Below are 17,833 nucleotides of genomic sequence, written 5' to 3'. Positions count from 1 at the left end.
AATTTGTTTCCATAACATTTGAGGAAGGAGGTAGTGTTGAGCGCACTTAATATAGTGTTTTTTTTTTTTTTTTTTTTTTTTTTTAATAAAATTGTTATAGGATCATCAAAGTAATTATCTTGTGATAATAACTTTCTGAGAACTTTTTTCGGGCATTATTTTTCTCAGTTTAAAGTATACATTTTTGAAAATTTTAATACTGAAACTATAAATATTGCTGATGTAGGAAAGGAATTTATCCGACCATCAGAATTACATTTAATCATTTCTTCAAAATGTGTGAACATTTCTGTTTATCAATTGAATTACTTTATTTTCCGTTTTCAATATTGAAACAAGATGTGTAAAACATTACACTTAAGATTAAATTAAATCAAGTTTCTACTTTTTTTTCTTTCTAGTTTTGTGACTTATTATTTTTATTTCCATTGTGAATATGATTTTCTCTGCAACCATGTATTTAAGATATTCATTAAAATATTTTGTTCAAAGCTATTGTATTTTTCAATATAGAAATCCAAATCAGATAAAAATCATTGCCATGACAAACCATTAAAAAGGTTTTCTTCTTATTTTTCGATTTGGAAAAATAAGAAAAAACCTTTTTGGAATATTAAATATTAGTTTCTTGTCATAATTTTTTATCATATATAATAACATGACATCATAAATACATATATTTATTTGTTATTTTGTCTGTTCAGAAGTTTCGATAGGCAAAATATTCATGAATGAATTCTTCTCAAAATATTACTATATTTTTAGGACCCTGTACAACAAATACCATTTTGTACTAGAACTTATTTATCTTACATTGCTATGCTATACAGACAAATGAGGTAGTATTTCGTCTGTATTTTAAATCACTGAACCAAATAAGACAAAATACGAAACAACAGTGCTTATATTTGAAAAGTTGAAATGTTTCTTTTTTTTCATGTGTGTGTACAAAAAGTACTGTCTTTGAAATGCACTCATTATGAAGAAGACCATAATAACTTCAAAACTATTTATCCTATCAGCTTGAATAACATCTAATTTAATTATGTATTAAAACTTTGATCGAATTTTTCCTTACGTGATCTACTGCTTAATTCTAGAAATATCTACAAGCTTTTCTTGAAACATTTTAAATGTAAATTAATTTGCATTGCATCACAAAAGTTTATTTTTTAATTCGATAAAACAAATGTTATCAAGCAATTTTGCATACATATATCAATAAATAATCGTCAAAAGGAAAAGTGATTTAAAAGCCATTTAAAACTAACTAGCTTGTTATGTATGAAGGAATGCATGTGAACTTAAATTATGTAATGAAGAAATATTTTAACTTATTAATTAAAGATGATAGAAAGTCATGATACGTTATTGAAATAACCAAAAATAAATTATGAAAATTTTATTTCCTAGTGATCGTATTTTTAAAATCTTGGTTACAATAAATTAGATGACAAGAATATGTAAAAAGCGAAAATACGTAAAAATGTCTTAATATGCAGACAAAACGTTAAAATTCAAACTTAGAATCTTTTTCTAAAAGCACTGTTTGTTTGTTCGTTTCTCAAAATGTAAGAAATCTTAGTCAAATCGAGATATTTTGTTTCTTCTTTCTTTTCCTCATTTCAATTGTTCGCGCATGTGCGACTGCCGCGCCACCCCTTTGTGAGAGACCTTTTTTATATACCTTGAGAACTTCATAAATGGCGGACGTAGTCCGTGAGTATTTAAAATAAAGTGTCCTACAGTCCAATAAAAAATAAGCCGAAATTCTGAGGTAAGAGCAATTTCACTTGTTTCATTCATTGTGCAAAATTTACTTTGAGTTATTCAGCTTGTCTATTTACATTGAGTTATTTTAAGTGTGTTTAAAAAATGTCCCTTAATAAACTAAAAAAAGACGAATTAAAAGTCGTCGCAGACGAGTTAAGTTTAAAAGTTGAAGAAGGGGCAAGAGTTATTGATATAAAGAAGCTAATTGGAAATAGTGAGATTTATAAAAACGATAGTGATTTCGTTCAGAGTTTGATTGATAATATTCTTGAGGAAAAGAAAAACAATTATGAGTTAGAAAGAACTAAATTAGCTCAGTTAGAGAAAGAGAACCAAACAAAACTAGAGTTAGAAAAAATTAAACTCGCTCAGTTATAGAAAGAAATTGAATTATCTAATGCGCGAAAAGAATCGCACAATTCTTCGAAATCGGAAACTATTAGCGAGCTAGAGCCGCTGCACCGTCTCGAAGAATGTGCCCGAAGAATTAAAATCCGAAATGCTGCTAAATTTGTTAGATGAAAAAGCGAAAAATTTAATGATTTATATAAGTGAACAAGAATTAGCAGATTACGATAAACTTAAAGAAATCGTGTTGAAGGAATTTCAACCAACACCTCGAGAATGTACAGTACAGAACCCGTTATCCGGAATTCAGAAAACCGGAAAACCAAAAAACCGGAACGAAATTCGGTGAATTTTCTCGCAATTAAAAAAAAAATTTTTTTTTCCTCATAAGATTTTAGGATTTTTCTTTCTTTTTTGAAAGATGTTTACCTTACCATCATTTCAGAAATAATCATTAGTGTATTACCTCATCGTTTTTTCTTATTTTTAAGAGTATTTCCAAATATTTTTTTTTAGTTGGGTTTAACACTAAAAAAAACGGCTTTTTGTAGCGATTCAGAAAACCGGAAAAATCAGTTATCCGGAATAGCGATAGTCCCGATCGTTCCGGATAATCGGTTCTCTACTGTATTAACAATTTTAATAAAATGCAAAAAATGCCTCATGAAAGTTATCTTCAGTTTGCTTCACGATTGAGTGCAGCATTCGAATACTATTGCCAATTAAGCAAGGTTAGCGATTTTAAAACATTATGTGAGTTAATTATTTCGGATAAGATGTTTGGTCTACTTGACCGAGAATTAATGACTCATATTGCAGTAAGGCAGGGAGAATCATTTTTCAAACCACAAGAGCTAGGAAGAGAGTGCGGTATTTATCTTTCTTCCAAGGTTAAATCAAAACAAGATATAAATTATCATTCCCAAAGGAATCGAGACTTCCGTTCTAATAAAAATATTTCTAATGTGTTTTTATCCGAAATAAATTATCCTAAATGTGTCATTTGTAAATCTAATGAGCATGCCTTGTATATGTGTTCGAAATTTTAAAATATGTCCATTAATGAAAAATTAGAAGTAGTCAAGAGTAATAAATTATGTTTTAAATGCTTATCCGCCAAATGTTCCTTTCAAACGTGTAAATTTAAGGATTTCTTTTGCGGTAAACCTCATAATAAAATGATCTACTTTCCAAGAGTAAACAGAAATAATAAATCACCCGCTATTGTTAACCAAGAATCACAGTTGAGTTTTGAATATTCCATCCCCCCTCCCTCTCCCTCCCAAGACGGGGCCAATGGAAATATGTCTGTAGTCGCCACCAGTTATGAAAAAAATAAATTGAACACAAAAACTGTTCTTTTGAGTACGGCTGAGTGTTTTATTAAGGATGAAAATTCCTTATGGCAGGAAGTTAGGTGCTTGCTAGATTCAGGCTCCCAATCATGTTTGATTAATCGCAATTGTTTACAAAATCTTAATTTGCCTTACGAAAAAATGAACACACAAATTTCTTGTTTGAATGATTCAACGATGAATATAAATAGGTGTGTTAGGACTTCGATTTCAAATAAAGATAAGAGTTTTGAAAAGGAATGAACCTTTTTAGTAGTTGAAAAAATAATTGATTTTACGCCGTCGAAATTTCTTAATGCAGCAGTTAAGGTTCCTGTTAATGTTAGATTAGCTGACGAAACCTTTTTCATTCCTGATAAAATTGACGTATTGTTAGGCGCGGAGATATTCTATGAATTATTACGGTCGGGACAAATATGTTTACATGAATCAAAATTAATTCTATAAAATACCGTTTTCGGATACATAGCGAGTGGTAGTTTAATTGATTCGCGTACAACCAACATGCATTGCGGATTAATTTTAGAGGATGATTTAAACAAGACATTAAAGAGTTTTTGGGAAGTTGAAAATTTAGACGTAGGGTTAACGAAAAGTAAAGAAACGACCTCTTGCGAGGAACATTTTGAGCAAACACATTTCCGTAATAAAGAAGGTAGATACGTAGTAACTATACCCCTTAAGGAAGAACCCTCGTGTTTAGGCGAGTCAAGGGATATTGCTCTTAAACGGCTGAATTCTCTGTGGTATCGGTTATCAAAGGACCAAGCACATTTGAGACTTTACAAAAACTTTCTTGCTGAATACGAGAGGCTTGGTCACATGAGTGAAGTTAAAGATGAAGGAGAACCGGAAAGTTCCTATTATATGCCGCACCATGGCGTGTATCGTCCTGAGAAGAGTACTACGAAGCTTCGCGTAGTATTCAACGCTTCTAGCTTGACGCATAATGCTACCTCATTTAACGCTATCCAATATAATGGTGGGGTGATTCAGGAACACTTATTTAGCATAATGACTAGCTTTCGAAGGCACACATACGCGTTTCAAGCGGATATAAAGATGATGTACAGAATGATTTTGGTGAACCCTAAGCAGCATTGTCTTCAAAGAATCCTTTGGAAGGATCATGCGAATGGCCCAACAAAAGCTTATGAATTGAGAACTATCACGTACGACACAGTGAGTGCTAGTTTTTTAGCAACAAGGTGTTTGAATCAGCTATCTCTTGACGAGGGGATAAATTTTCCTTTGGCAGCTCCTCTTCTACGTGACAACTTCTATATGGATGATGTGTTGTATTCAGCACCCTCTCTGGATGAAGCGAAGGAGACACGGCGGCAACTGATTTCAATTCTCGATAAAGCCGGTTTGAGTCTACATAAATGGTCTGCTAGCCATCCGGAGCTTTCGCCAAGTAAAAACGATTATGACTTTTCGAGCGCCGATGAAACAAAAACTTTAGGAGTCATTTGGCGACCATCAGAGGACTGCTATACCTTCAAAATATCAGTGGATGAGAACAACACCTTTACCAAGCGGTCAGTTCTGTCCACCATTGCAAAACTTTTTGAACCCCTAGGGATAGCCGGCCCTGTCATAGCTAAGGCCAAAATATTTATGCAGAAATTGTGGAAATCGAACATTGACTGGGGTGATCCACTTCCTGCTGCAGAATTTCAGGAGTGGAGCGAATTTATTTCCACGTTGAAAGGTGTGAACAACATTAAAGTTGATAGGTGCATTACAATAGAACAGTCTAAAACAATCGAATTTCATGGATTTGCTGATGCATCGGAGAGTTGCTATGGAGCGGTTGTTTATTGCAAGTCTTTCAACTCTGCAGGTGACATAAATGTGAAATTAGTTGCTAGCAAATCTAGAGTTGCCCCACTTAAAGCCCTAAGTATCCCCAGACTGGAACTTTGTGCTGCAGTCTTGTTGTCCAAGTTAATGAAAAAGATACTTTCCGCATTAAAATTGCAAACAGACAAAGTTTACCTTTGGTCTGATTCCATGATTGTACTAGCATGGATTCAAAAGGAGCCAACGAGTCTTAAGACATTCGTGAAAAATAGAATTGCACTCATACAAGAACTGACGCTTAAGTCCCAATGGAATCATGTGCCATCCGAGATGAATCCCGCGGACTTGATATCCCGAGGATTGGACCCTGTGAAACTTTTAGAGACAAAATTATGGTGGAAAGGCCCTAATTTCCTTTATGACAACGAGTATCCTAACCAAAACTTTCCTGTGTCGCAAGAACTGAGTGTCTTCCAAAGTGAACTTAAAAAGCTTTCAAGCTTAGACATTGAAGGTCCCTTAAAAGCCTTTACATTAACGTCCAACAATTTTTTGCATGAACTAATTGGCTTGAGTAATAATTATTTTACTATAGTGCGTGTATTAAGTTATATTTTTAGGTTTTCCAAGAATTGCAGAAATCCTACTGAAGGAGCTTCAGGACCTCTGAGCAATGAGGAGATCAACGCCTCCGAGCAGTTCCTGTTGAGAGTAATACAGAACGAGGAATTTGGATCAGAAATTCGGAGTCTCAAACTGCACGGGAAGGTGTCTCCTACGAGTAAGATAAGAAATTTGAACCCTCTTTTAGATTCAAATGGAGTTTTAAGAGTTGGAGGACGATTAGGTAACACTGAATTGAATTTTCTTAAAAAACATCCTGCAATACTCCCTAAAAATAGTCCTTTAACTTCTGTTATTATTTCGACATATCATCTTAAATATTTGCATATTGGTCCAAATGGTTTATTAAACTGTGTAAGAGAAAAATTTTGGCCCTTATGTGGCCGTTCTCTATGTAGAAGAATTACTCATAATTGTGTTGTTTGTGTTAAAAATAAACCCATTGCTGCTACGCAAATAATGGGGAATCTACCTAGAGAAAAAGTTGTGCCAGATTTCGCATTCAATTGCTCTGGTGTTGACCTAACTGGTCCGTTTTCCATTAAATGTAAACATCAAAGAAAAGCAATTTCTCTAAAGGTGTATATTTGCTTATTCATATGTTTTGTATCTAAAGCAGTGCATATAGAGATAGTTTCTGATTTGACATCCGAGTCTAATTGCCACGTTGAAGAGATTCATCGCGCGTAGAGGCAAATGTGCGAAACTGTTTTCAGACAACGCAACGAATTTCGTTGGCGCTAACAAGGAGTTAAAAAAATGTTTAAATTTATTCAAAAATCCTGATGAAAAATTGGCTAACTATCTATCCGCTGAAGGAATAGAGTGGAGCTTTATCCCGCCTAGAGCCCCCAACTTTGGTGGTCTCTGGGAGGCAGCAATTAAGTCGTTTAAATACCATTTTAAAAGAGCTGTAGGTAATGCCTCTTTAACTTACGAAGAATTGCATACTATAGCACTCAAATTGAAAGCATTTTTAATAGTAGACCGATAACTCCACTATCCGCGGATGAAACCGACTTAGAAGTTTTAACTCCTGCGCATTTCCTGATAGGGAGAACAATGAACGCCATAATTGAACCGGACTTGACAAATTTAAAGGAAAATAGGTTATCCAGGTGGCAAAGAATAACCAAATTAGTACAATTAATTTGGAGAAAGTGGCAACGAAGCTACCTAAGTGAACTGCAGCAACGTGGTAAATGGAGATTCGAAAAGGACAATGTCAAAATCTGTAGTCTAGTCTTAATTATTGAGGATAATTTACCAGCTAATAAATGGTTAATGGGGAGAATAATTAAAGTGGTTTACGGCACTGATAAGAAAATCAGAGTTGTAGAAGTGAAAACCCAGCACGGGACCCTTAAGAGGTCTATTTCTAAAATATGCTTGTTACCTGTATCATAAAAATATTCTCATGTTTAATTTTATTTTGAATTGAATATTTGTTGTATGATAAGATCGGTTGCAGTGTAAAGTATCATTAATTTGTTTTTTCTTATTTGTATCAGTGTTACTAATTATCATCTAAATGCTTTGTAAAGATTTTTTAAATAATGCAAATTGTGCTTTGTTAAATTACATATTAATTGAATGTTGAAACATTGCATGTTCGCGCATGTGCGACTGCCGCGCCACCCCTTTGTGAGAGACTTTTTTTATATACCTTGAGAACTTCATAAATGGCGGACGTAGTCCGTGAGTATTTAAAATAAAGTGTCCTACAGTCCAAACCAGTGTTGTTATTTACGAAAAAGACATTTTGAGCTATCGATTAGAGTGACCACAAACATCAATAATGTCTTAAAATTAATATATCCTACCCTTTAACATTTGAAAGAAAATTCTAACGTAACTATACTATACTATATCATAAAAATTTCTTGTTATGCTTATTCCTAGTATTCTAATGTAACACATGAAAAAAAAATGACTTTTACACTTGGAAATTCTGAAACTTTATTTTATATCTAAAATGACTGACCTATATGATGATAAACGACTGGTTTAGGAGGAAAGGAAAGTCTAAAATATAAGTAGTTGTTAAACATCTCTTTTAAATGCAATTGCTTAGCTATAAAATGTGTATGAGATAATTAATTGTTCGCCCATTTGAACTAAAATTGAAAGAAATATTTGTATGAAAATCTCATTGAATTAAGAAATTAACAGAGAAGTTAATGACTTCGAGTATTTACATTTAGATTACTACAATAAAATTTGAAATAAGAAAAGAAAAAACATTAAAAATTGTCAGTTACTAACAAAAATCACTATAATGGATTAAGGATGTATGTGTGACAGTGTGTAGAGATTATACTTGTTGTTATACTTTCTCAAAATTGAAACTTATAAAAATATATTTGAGAAGTTCGATGAGACAGGATCGATTGAATGGACTTGCTCTACTGTCTATTGAAAACGAAAGAGCACGAAACATTGATTTCAGCGATATAATTGATGAATTTACGGCAACAGAGGCCAGGAGAAATTAATTTTAAGTTTTGAAATTTTTTATTTCTGATTTTAGAGAGATTTATGTTCAGCAATTTTAAAATTGTTATAATTTATTATTTAATTTTTATTAATTAAAAATAGATTAGCAAATTTAGTGGACTGTGTTTCAAATTATGGATGGATTTATATTTTGTACTAATAATTATAAATATTAATTTTATGACTTTTTTTTTTATTTTATATTAATTTTTTTTTCTTTTCACCTTTTTTAAAAAATTTTATTACTATGAAATCTATTTTACAATTTACTTTAAATATTTTTCAAAAACTGAAACTAATCTAAAATTTTAAATATTAAATCTTTTTTCTAGACATTTATTTTAATGCAAACTGATGTATTATAATCATTCTCAGCAAACTTAAGTGTATAAATCTATCTACCAAATTAGAACCATTAAATACATTTAAAATCTGTATTTAGTATGTGTTTTGTAATTATTTTTTGGTGTCTTGAAGTCTTAAACACTTATTTGTCTTTTGTAATTAAAAATTAATTTTTTTAAATATAACATTTTACATTCTAGTGTTAATTTTACAACCTACAATATTTTGTAATCCCATATCTATGTGAACAAGTGGCTTATTTTCATAAATATATTAATCAACATGATACATAAATAGCTAAAATGACGATTAGAGATGGAGTACAAAGAGTTTTAGAAAAGGCCCCGGCAAAAATTTGAGCCCCAGGGCCCCGAAGGGTGAAGTTACGGCACTGGAAAGAACTACTTTAAAAACGTATGTTTTCTTCAAGTTTAATGGATTTTTGTTGTTGTCTATTTTTAACGTGCTTGTTGTTAATGAAAAATTGCTCCTAAAACTTTTATTTTATTGAATATGTTTGATGTTTTAGGAAAAAAATCGTGTAACAAAAGTTTTTATTACACGATTTTCCGTATTTTCATTATATGTGAGCTAAGCTTACGAAATTTTATGCAATTCTTACAAAAAATAAGTGTCTTTTGAGTTAATAAATTTATTGTTATAATTAATATACAATTTTATTATTGCAAGTGAAAAATGGTATGGAACGAAAAGCGAACACTTTTAAAATGTATTAAAAAGTTTGCTTTTAAATATTTTTATGCTACATTTACTGTAATTAAAGGTTTGCGTCAATTTTTAACAAGTTTGTTTTTTAAAATGGTACTTTAAGACTACCTATGTGTAGTTTCTCTACATTGTCAAGAATTCAAAAAAAAAAAAAAAAAAAAAAAAATTGTAGATCTCGCAATTATGAAACAACCAATTTGCAATTAAATTGCTAATAAATTAATATTAAAAAATGAGTGACAAAAAGAATGCTGTTCTTCGTCTTTGTCAGTTTCTAGCATGTGGCTGCAGGCTGCATTAAATCACACTAATTTACTAATTTGGCTGCAAATAATCAATAAATAAATTTTAATACTAAACACACTGTATCCGCACGGATTTGTAGCGCCACCTAGTATAACTTGTAACACTTAGAGAGAGAGAGTGTGTGTGTGGAAGGAGAGTTGTAACGAGCTACAAAAAAGCTCTCTTCCAAATAATAATAAATAAATATTGTGCATAATTATACAGTCCGCTATTTCTGTTTATTGAGCGAGTTCATATATACCTGAACGTCGACGCACACTAAAAAAATTTCTAAAGGAATTCTATATTTAATTTACTTTATGTTTATAAAGTGCTGAGAGCAAAAGGGATTTAAAATATTACGAAATAAATCTACAATATTGATATTTTAATTACATTAAAGAAATATTTAAAAATAATAGCATGTAAAAGAAAGCTATTTAAATATCCCGAATTTTATTCTTCTTGTTTTTTAAAATCATAACACATTGTAAATAATAAATATTAACGAAAACAATAAAGAAATTTTTAAACGAATTACGATAAATAAGTTTTTAAAAATCACGTGGAAAGGAAAGCAGTCTTTAATAATCCCGAATTTTATTCTTCTTGTTTTGTCCAATTCATTTGTAGCAAGTTGTAGCAATTCTAATCACTTTAATCGCGATTTTTCACCTTTCTTGCTTCAAATAATGATTGCTTATCTATAGTTGTAGAAAACTTAATTCATCTCTTGTGCGATTTTCATTTTATAAACTCGTGCTTTACTTCATGTCTAAAGTGAATATGAATAAATGTAAATATGAAGAAATGTAAATATGAAGAAAAAAATGAATAAATAAGATTAGATGTTACTAGTTATAAATGCTAACATATACATCGAAACTCTAATAATGCTGCCTGTAGAAAAATAAAACCCTGGATAATAAAACAGCTTCCAATTTGAGCTGTTAGAGTGATGTAGGATTATCGTTTTTCATCATTAACAAGTAAAATGTCTTTTCATATATTATTTCTTATTGAATCAACATGTTTTGTATTTCTAAGTTTAAATTTTATCCTCAGACATATAAGGGCATATAAGCCCTATCCTTCAAACATATAAATCCTATGTTAATCTTTTATTTTGCAACGATTAACATATTAACAAAATGTTCCTCTCTAGAAATATAAAACTTGCACATTTTATGAACAAAATGATTGTAGTTTTTTATGAAAAAAATAGACTTTTAATATTAAAAAAAATCATTAGAGACAAGCGATCTCGGGGGTTGTAGAGCGGATCGATCTGAAGTGGTGTCCACTATTACATTAGAAAATCATATGAAGCCAATTTTAAAGGTTGAGACTCTCACCGTTCAAGTTGAACCTTAATATCATGCGTCAGAAAACCGAGAATAAAAAGTAACTTAAAAGAACAGTGTTACTCATAAATGATTTCAGCTAGCTTTACAACGATGTGAAAGCAAGGACGTTATTTTGAATTGCTCTGTTTGTTTTCTTATAGTTTTGTTCGTCTATGTGTTTTACATTTAAATGTTATTAATTAAAATATCTTTTTTCATTTATAAAATCGAGTAGAGTTTCTTATGAAAGATTTAGGTGCTTGTGATTTATAGAAATTCTCTATAAGAACACAGCCTAATCCCTGATATCGGAAAGAAGACACTCATCCAAATAAAGGTAAGGTCTTTTATTTACCTTTTCTAATGGTGAAAATTACCTTCTCGTGAAGTTGGAACATCATGCATTCAAAGTTGATGCTTTCCGACAATAAGGTGTCCCACAGTGGACTGGTTTTACAGACACTGTTCCGAGTAGAACACCGAAGTCAAGCATCACTGGCTGCGGGTAGGGTGACCACCTTGATCAGCCTGCTTAGAGACCAAGGATGCGCAGTATCAGTCTTCGTTAAGCTGTTCTACCGTAAAGTGCTCTACTTTGGGTGCAGGTCGTCTGGTTACCGAAGGGGAGGTGCCATCCCCTCTGCAGGCATGTCTTGCTGATCATTCTCAGAGATGTTTCCCAGATCCGTCGCCAATAGCCCATAAATTAACTACAACAACACCAATAAAATTTCCCCTATTAAAGCAACATTAAATTTAATCTAGGCTACAATTGAACAAGCTATGAAATGTTTAGATGTGTATTAGACACATGTTTTAACTAAAGCTCCATTAGTATGATTTTCGTTCTTAAAGGATACGCTTCTGAGTAGATGAAGCAGAGAATGTCTTTGAGATACAAGTTTCTTCATCCATCTCTCTCTTTCAGACATACTGTATCCATTATTTTACTCGTCTCTTGGTCAGATCAAAGAATCCCTCAAGGCAACAAATAAACATCCATCCACACTGGTCATCTTTATTTTACAAACTTTTCTTCTTGATTCGTAGTAACTGCAATGAAATGCTTCGGATAAAAGTGGGGACATTTTGACGCATCATAGTTTTATAAATTCTCTTTTTTTCTTCTCTTGTGAAAGTAAACTGTTTTTAAATTGCAAAGCGTGCATCTTTTTTACCTACCAAAACACCACGTAACAAAGCGCACTTGAGCGAAAAACGGTGGCACTGGGGAGAGAATCACGTAAATTTTACACGGCAAGTAAGGGGTTAATTTGAATCTTCATTCTGAATCCCGTCTTGATTATAATCAGTTACTCGAATCAAATTACTCATTCGAATCATGTTATTCAGATAAACTATTCGAATCGAGAGATTCAGATCAACGGATCAATGATTCAAATTATGCAAATCTAGTAATTTGGATCATCGATCTTAATACCATGACTTAAACGACTTAATTGCAAATCATGTGACTCGAATCAAATGCATCAAATGAATTTGAAATTTCAAAAAATTCGAACAAAAAGTTTGCTTAACTACCACTATTTTTCTTTTATCTTATGAATGGGATGGAGAAAAATTTATTATTCTTTCTCATTAATGAACTATACGAAAGTTATAATAAGTAAATAATTAAACTTATTATAGCTTTCGTATAATTACATTGCATACATTTTTAATTGCTGTAGATACTTTAAACTATGGTAAATTTTAAGAAACTCCAAAAGAAATGTTTTCATCAATTGGATAATCTTACTTCCTTAGTAATGAATGCGTTAGGTTTTACAAGAAATGTTTAACTTATGGCATATCATAGTGAAACAAAACAAACTGAAATTTGAAAACAATTATCCATTATAATTTTAATTTATTTTGATAGAAACAACTGTTGATTCAAATCAATTGCAAATTGGTGATATGAATCACTAATTCGAACCATTGAATCAGTACCAAATTCTACTGTCCAACACATGAATCAATCATAATTTAGAAAAATATAATGCAAAGAATTTATAAGTTTTAAAATATTATATTTAAAGGGACTAGCTTAATATTATTTTTTTAATATCTGAAGTAAAAACAAATAAAAAATTGATAGAAACACAGTTTTGAACTTAACAATATTACAACTTTTAATCTGTCCTGTTATCCATGCGAAGAGCACTTGATTACGTATTCAAACGGATCAACATAAAAAATTTGCCAATTTGCTATGCATGGTAACAGCTTCCGAACTTTAGATCAATTAAATAAACTGTCTAATATTTTTACTTAAAAATGTCTCTAAGATTGAATCCCGTAGGATATTTCTCGTTTGCGACTCGAAGATGTATAAATACTGAAACAATTTTGAGTAAAATTTAATGCTAATTCAGTTGTGCGAATAGAGAATTATTTCGAATTAGTATTTTTCATCAAATTTAAAATTTCTTTACAAAGTTCGTCAACAGATGGCTCTCCTAACTGATTTGAAAGACCAGTTATAGGAACATAAAAAGAGATATGAATTTAAGGCTGCTATGTTCTGCTTAGGGAAACAAAAAAATATTTTTATATTAAATTTTGAAATTTGTTAGAGAGTTCATCAATAAACAGCTAAGCTAGCAAAAAAAAAACTTAAGAACAATGTTTTCTGTTGTATATCAGAAAATTCTAAATAAAATATTTGTACAAGCGTTGTGTTAATTTTTTTTCTCAAACTTCCCCGTATTTTTGCTGCATGTGATGTTTGTTTCGTAGTGTTAATTTTGATCTCGCGGACTTAGCTGCGTCGTTGTTGCGTAGAAATGATGGCCCCGTTGCATAGAAATGATGGTGGCTTAGAAAAAATAAATTCCTACACATAGATTGACGAATTTTGCTTCAAATTTTATGTGGTTTATTTTCTTTTGCGCTGAATAGAACGCTGTAAAACCTTCATTTTTTCTAATTCTGTTCGTCATTAAAAGGTTCTTTGAATTACCGGTAAATTTTTAGGCGTCCTTTGCCCCATATATGTAACTCACGGTGTCATATGTATTGCGATGAATTATTTTACAGTGTTACATAAATATCGGTGTTGTGTTTCTAATTTGTGTTTTCTACCTGTAATTTCTACCTGTTTTTGTGTGCTTGCATCTGTGTCATATTTATTTTTAATTTATGATCAACGTTTTTATATCTTTTCAATGTCCTTGTAATGTATTTACCACTACAAAAATATAATTCCAATTCGCTAGTATATAAGACATGTTAACTTGATTCTATGTTGGGGGACCTTTTCATAGATGACGGTTGACATGGTCGGTAACAACTCTCCTCGCATTTGTGACCTTCCGATGCGATGTGAACACGCCTACCTTGGCAGAAACGCCCACTACGATTTGAACATGCCTACTTCGATGGATGGCTCACACTGAACAGTTTACTTGCTATTTGTGACTGCGACATTAACCACCTCGTCGTGCTGTTGCTACTCAGTTTCGATCAAGCGCAACGTTCAATGTTGTGGGGGAGGTTTGGTCCTCCGCCATTAGCCGCCAATATTCGTATAGTGAAATTCATCTTAATTCATTATTGTTCGTATTGGCCGTTAACAAAAGTAAATGGATGAAACAAAATGAAAGTCTCCAGGAAATTAATATGAATCGTGAATATGAAGATCCAGTTTATTAAACAATATTTATTGAAGATTATAGAGAATGGCCATCAATACAAATCATCATAATAATTACCAATTATCAAAAATAAATCCCTTGAAGGGATCAAGTAAATATAACTTCCACATCAAGAAGTTTTTGTTTGTTAGCATTTCACTACGATTGCATATCTTTTTAAACCGTTAGGATGACTGAGACATGAGCGCCCCAAAGGGGACTCCTAGTCACCACAAATTTTGAATTCCAAGTGAATATAATTATTCTCAACGGACATAGAAAGTATGGATAGGAGATCCATAATTTGGCGATTTATCATAATATATCATAGCCAAAACAAAGCCAACCAGCATATCAATATGGGTTTAAAAGAATACCTTGGCGATCACGAGTCGCCAACAAATTTATGAGAATTATTACAACCATGCAACCGAAACATTTAGCCGTTGGAAATTTAGACTAAAAAGTTATAAATAGATTTTTGTTTTCGATTAGAGGCGACAGTGAATTAATAAGTCTGCCTAGTAATGAAATAAAAAAAGTATCCGTTACATTGATCTATTGTTTTTTATCATTAACAAGTCTTATCTCATATATTATTTCTTCTTATTGAATTAAATGTCTTGTATTTATAAGTTTAAATATTTCAAGTATTGCTGATTTATCCTCAAACATATAAATCCTATCCTTCAAGCATCCTATGTTAATCTTTCATTTTGCTACTATTAACATATTAACTAAAAGTTCCTCTCTAGAAGTATAAAACTTGCATATTTTATAAAGCAAAATGATTGTTGTTTTTTATGAAAAATATCGACTTTTAATGGTAATAAAGTCATTAGAGACAAGCAATCTCGGGGGTTGTAAAGTGGATCGATCTGAAGTGGCGTCCACTATTAAATTAGAAAATCATTTGAAGCCGATTTGAAGATTCAGAGGCTCTCAAAGTTCTAGTCCAACCTTAATATCATGTGTCGGAAAACCGAGAATAAATAGTAACTTAAAAGAACACTTTTACTCGTGAGCGATTTCAGCTAGCTTTACAACGATGTGAGAGGTTTGCTCTGTTTGTTTTCTTATAATTTTGTTCGTCTATGTGCTTCGCATTTCAATGTTATTAATAAAAATATCTTTTTTAATTTATAAAATCGAATAAAGTTTCTTATGAGAGATTTAGGTGCTTGTGATTTATAAAAATTCTCTAAGAAAATAGCACAATCCCTGATATTGGAAAGAAAACACTCATCCAAGAAAAAAAGGTAAGATCTTTTATTTAAACATATTACCTTTCCAATGACATAATACCTTTCCAATAATACCACATAATACCTTTTCCAATGATGAAAATTATCTTCTCGAGAATTGGAACATCATGCATGCAAAGTTGATACTTACCGACCATAAGGTGTCCCGCAGTGGACTGGTTGGACAGACACAGTTCCGAGTAGAACACTCATCAGCCTGCTTAGAGACCGAGGATGAGCGATATCATTCCTCGTTAAACTGTTCTACTGTAAATTGCTCGACTTCGGGCTTAGGCCGTCGGGTTAACGAAGCGAAGGTACCATCCCCTCTGCAGAGAATCAAAATTGTGAAGGCATGTCTTGCTGATCATTCTCAGAGATGTTTCCCAGACCGTCGCCAATAGCCCATAAATAAACTATAACAACACCAATAAGGTTTAACGTATCCCCCTATTAAAGTAACAGAAAGCTTAATCTAGACTACGATTGAACACTAGGATTTGGATACATGATTTTTATAAATTATGTTCGAAACACTTTTGTATTCAATGTGTATCATTATCATTAATGATCGCGATATTATTGTAGTTGATGCACCTGTGTATATTTCGAGTAATCAGTGAGAAACAGAAACAAGCGTTATTTCTACGAGATGGTGATTTTGGATTCATAAATCCTATAGCAGAAAAGTATTGACAATTCATGTGTATTGCTGTCATATGTATTACGGTGAATTAGTTTACGGTGTCGCATACATATCGGTGTTGTGTTTCTAATTTATACGTACCTGTTTCTGTGTGTATGCATCTGTGTCATATTTATTTTTGATTTATGGTCAACGTTTTTATATTTTTTCAATGTCCTCATGGATATTTCTTAAATACTTAGGAACTCAAGCTGTGTTCTCGATTTCCCATTAGTTTTTGAGTTCGACATAGTTTTGAAGCTGACATTGAAAAATGAGCAGAACTCAATCTTATTCTTATGTGGACCTAAATATGATCACATTCATAAATTCGTTCGTTTTACCTTTTTCTTTTAATCTTTAAGTGGGTATTTGTACTTCAAGAAGTCGCACATGACCTCATCGCCAGCTAATCTTTATCATCAAAATGGCATATGAAAGTCAAGCTAAGTTTCTCTACATGAGTTAGAATGTTAATTAAATATAGAGCAGTATCGCACATCGAATTCATTGAAAAATCATTCTTTCTCGTCTACTTCTTTTACTTAACTTAGATTTATTACTTGTTTATGTATTTTATTGCAACCGTAATATATTTTTGTTTTATGTACCTGGCAACTATGATGTATAATTAATTTGTTTATGTCGCAGATGTCGTGTTTTGTCTCTGTGTAAATATATAGTGAAAGAATTGGAATATTTGGGCCAGAATCTTTGTGATAACATTTAGAATATGTCATATGACTATAGTCATATGACTATAGTCATTTAGAATATGACTTTGCTTACTCGAAATAAAATGAGACAGTTGCTAACGTAAACAAATGGCACGATTCAACAACCAAGCACACAACGTCACTTGCAGGTATCCCCTTTTTATTTTTAAATGTTATTGTAAATTCCTGCTCCTACTACTGCTTTTTACTTTTAACGAGGCTGCATTTTTACTTAGTAACTTTTATTAACTGATTCTTTAAATGAGTTTTTACTGAGCTTTTTTTTGTGCTTTCTTTCTGTTCCTTTGTTGTTTTTTTTTTTACATTTCAGCCATCCTATGCTATTTACTATTTGCCACTAAATTTTAAAATGTTTTATTACCCATTAGCAAAATGGGTGTTTTGGGATTGAGGACCTTATTTGCACGTCATCACACTTTTCA

At 31.8% G+C, this 17,833-nt stretch overlaps 1 protein-coding gene across 3 annotated transcripts in view; it reads left to right on the top strand.

Annotated features, from left to right (window-relative positions):
* Positions 1-624: 624 nt before the first annotated feature.
* LOC107456015 (uncharacterized) overlaps positions 625-17,833 on the top strand; it is a 58,347-nt gene continuing 41,138 nt past the window's right edge. For 2 of the 3 annotated variants that reach the window (XM_087160319.1, XM_071188464.2), the window contains exon 1: positions 625-17,539. In XM_087160319.1, the coding sequence (XP_087016445.1) occupies positions 3,981-6,596 (2,616 nt within the window). In that variant the 5' untranslated portion in view covers positions 625-3,980 and the 3' untranslated portion in view covers positions 6,597-17,539. The remainder of the gene's footprint in view (positions 17,540-17,833) is intronic. The other variant, XM_071188465.2, reaches the window with a different exon arrangement.

The sequence above is a fragment of the Parasteatoda tepidariorum genome, chromosome 1, assembly GCF_982258835.1.
Source record: "Parasteatoda tepidariorum strain Cologne lab strain chromosome 1, Ptep-v5.0, whole genome shotgun sequence".
NCBI lineage: Eukaryota > Metazoa > Arthropoda > Arachnida > Araneae > Theridiidae > Parasteatoda > Parasteatoda tepidariorum.
Note: the sequence above shows the minus strand (reverse complement) of the source record. Positions and strands in the feature narration are given on the sequence as shown.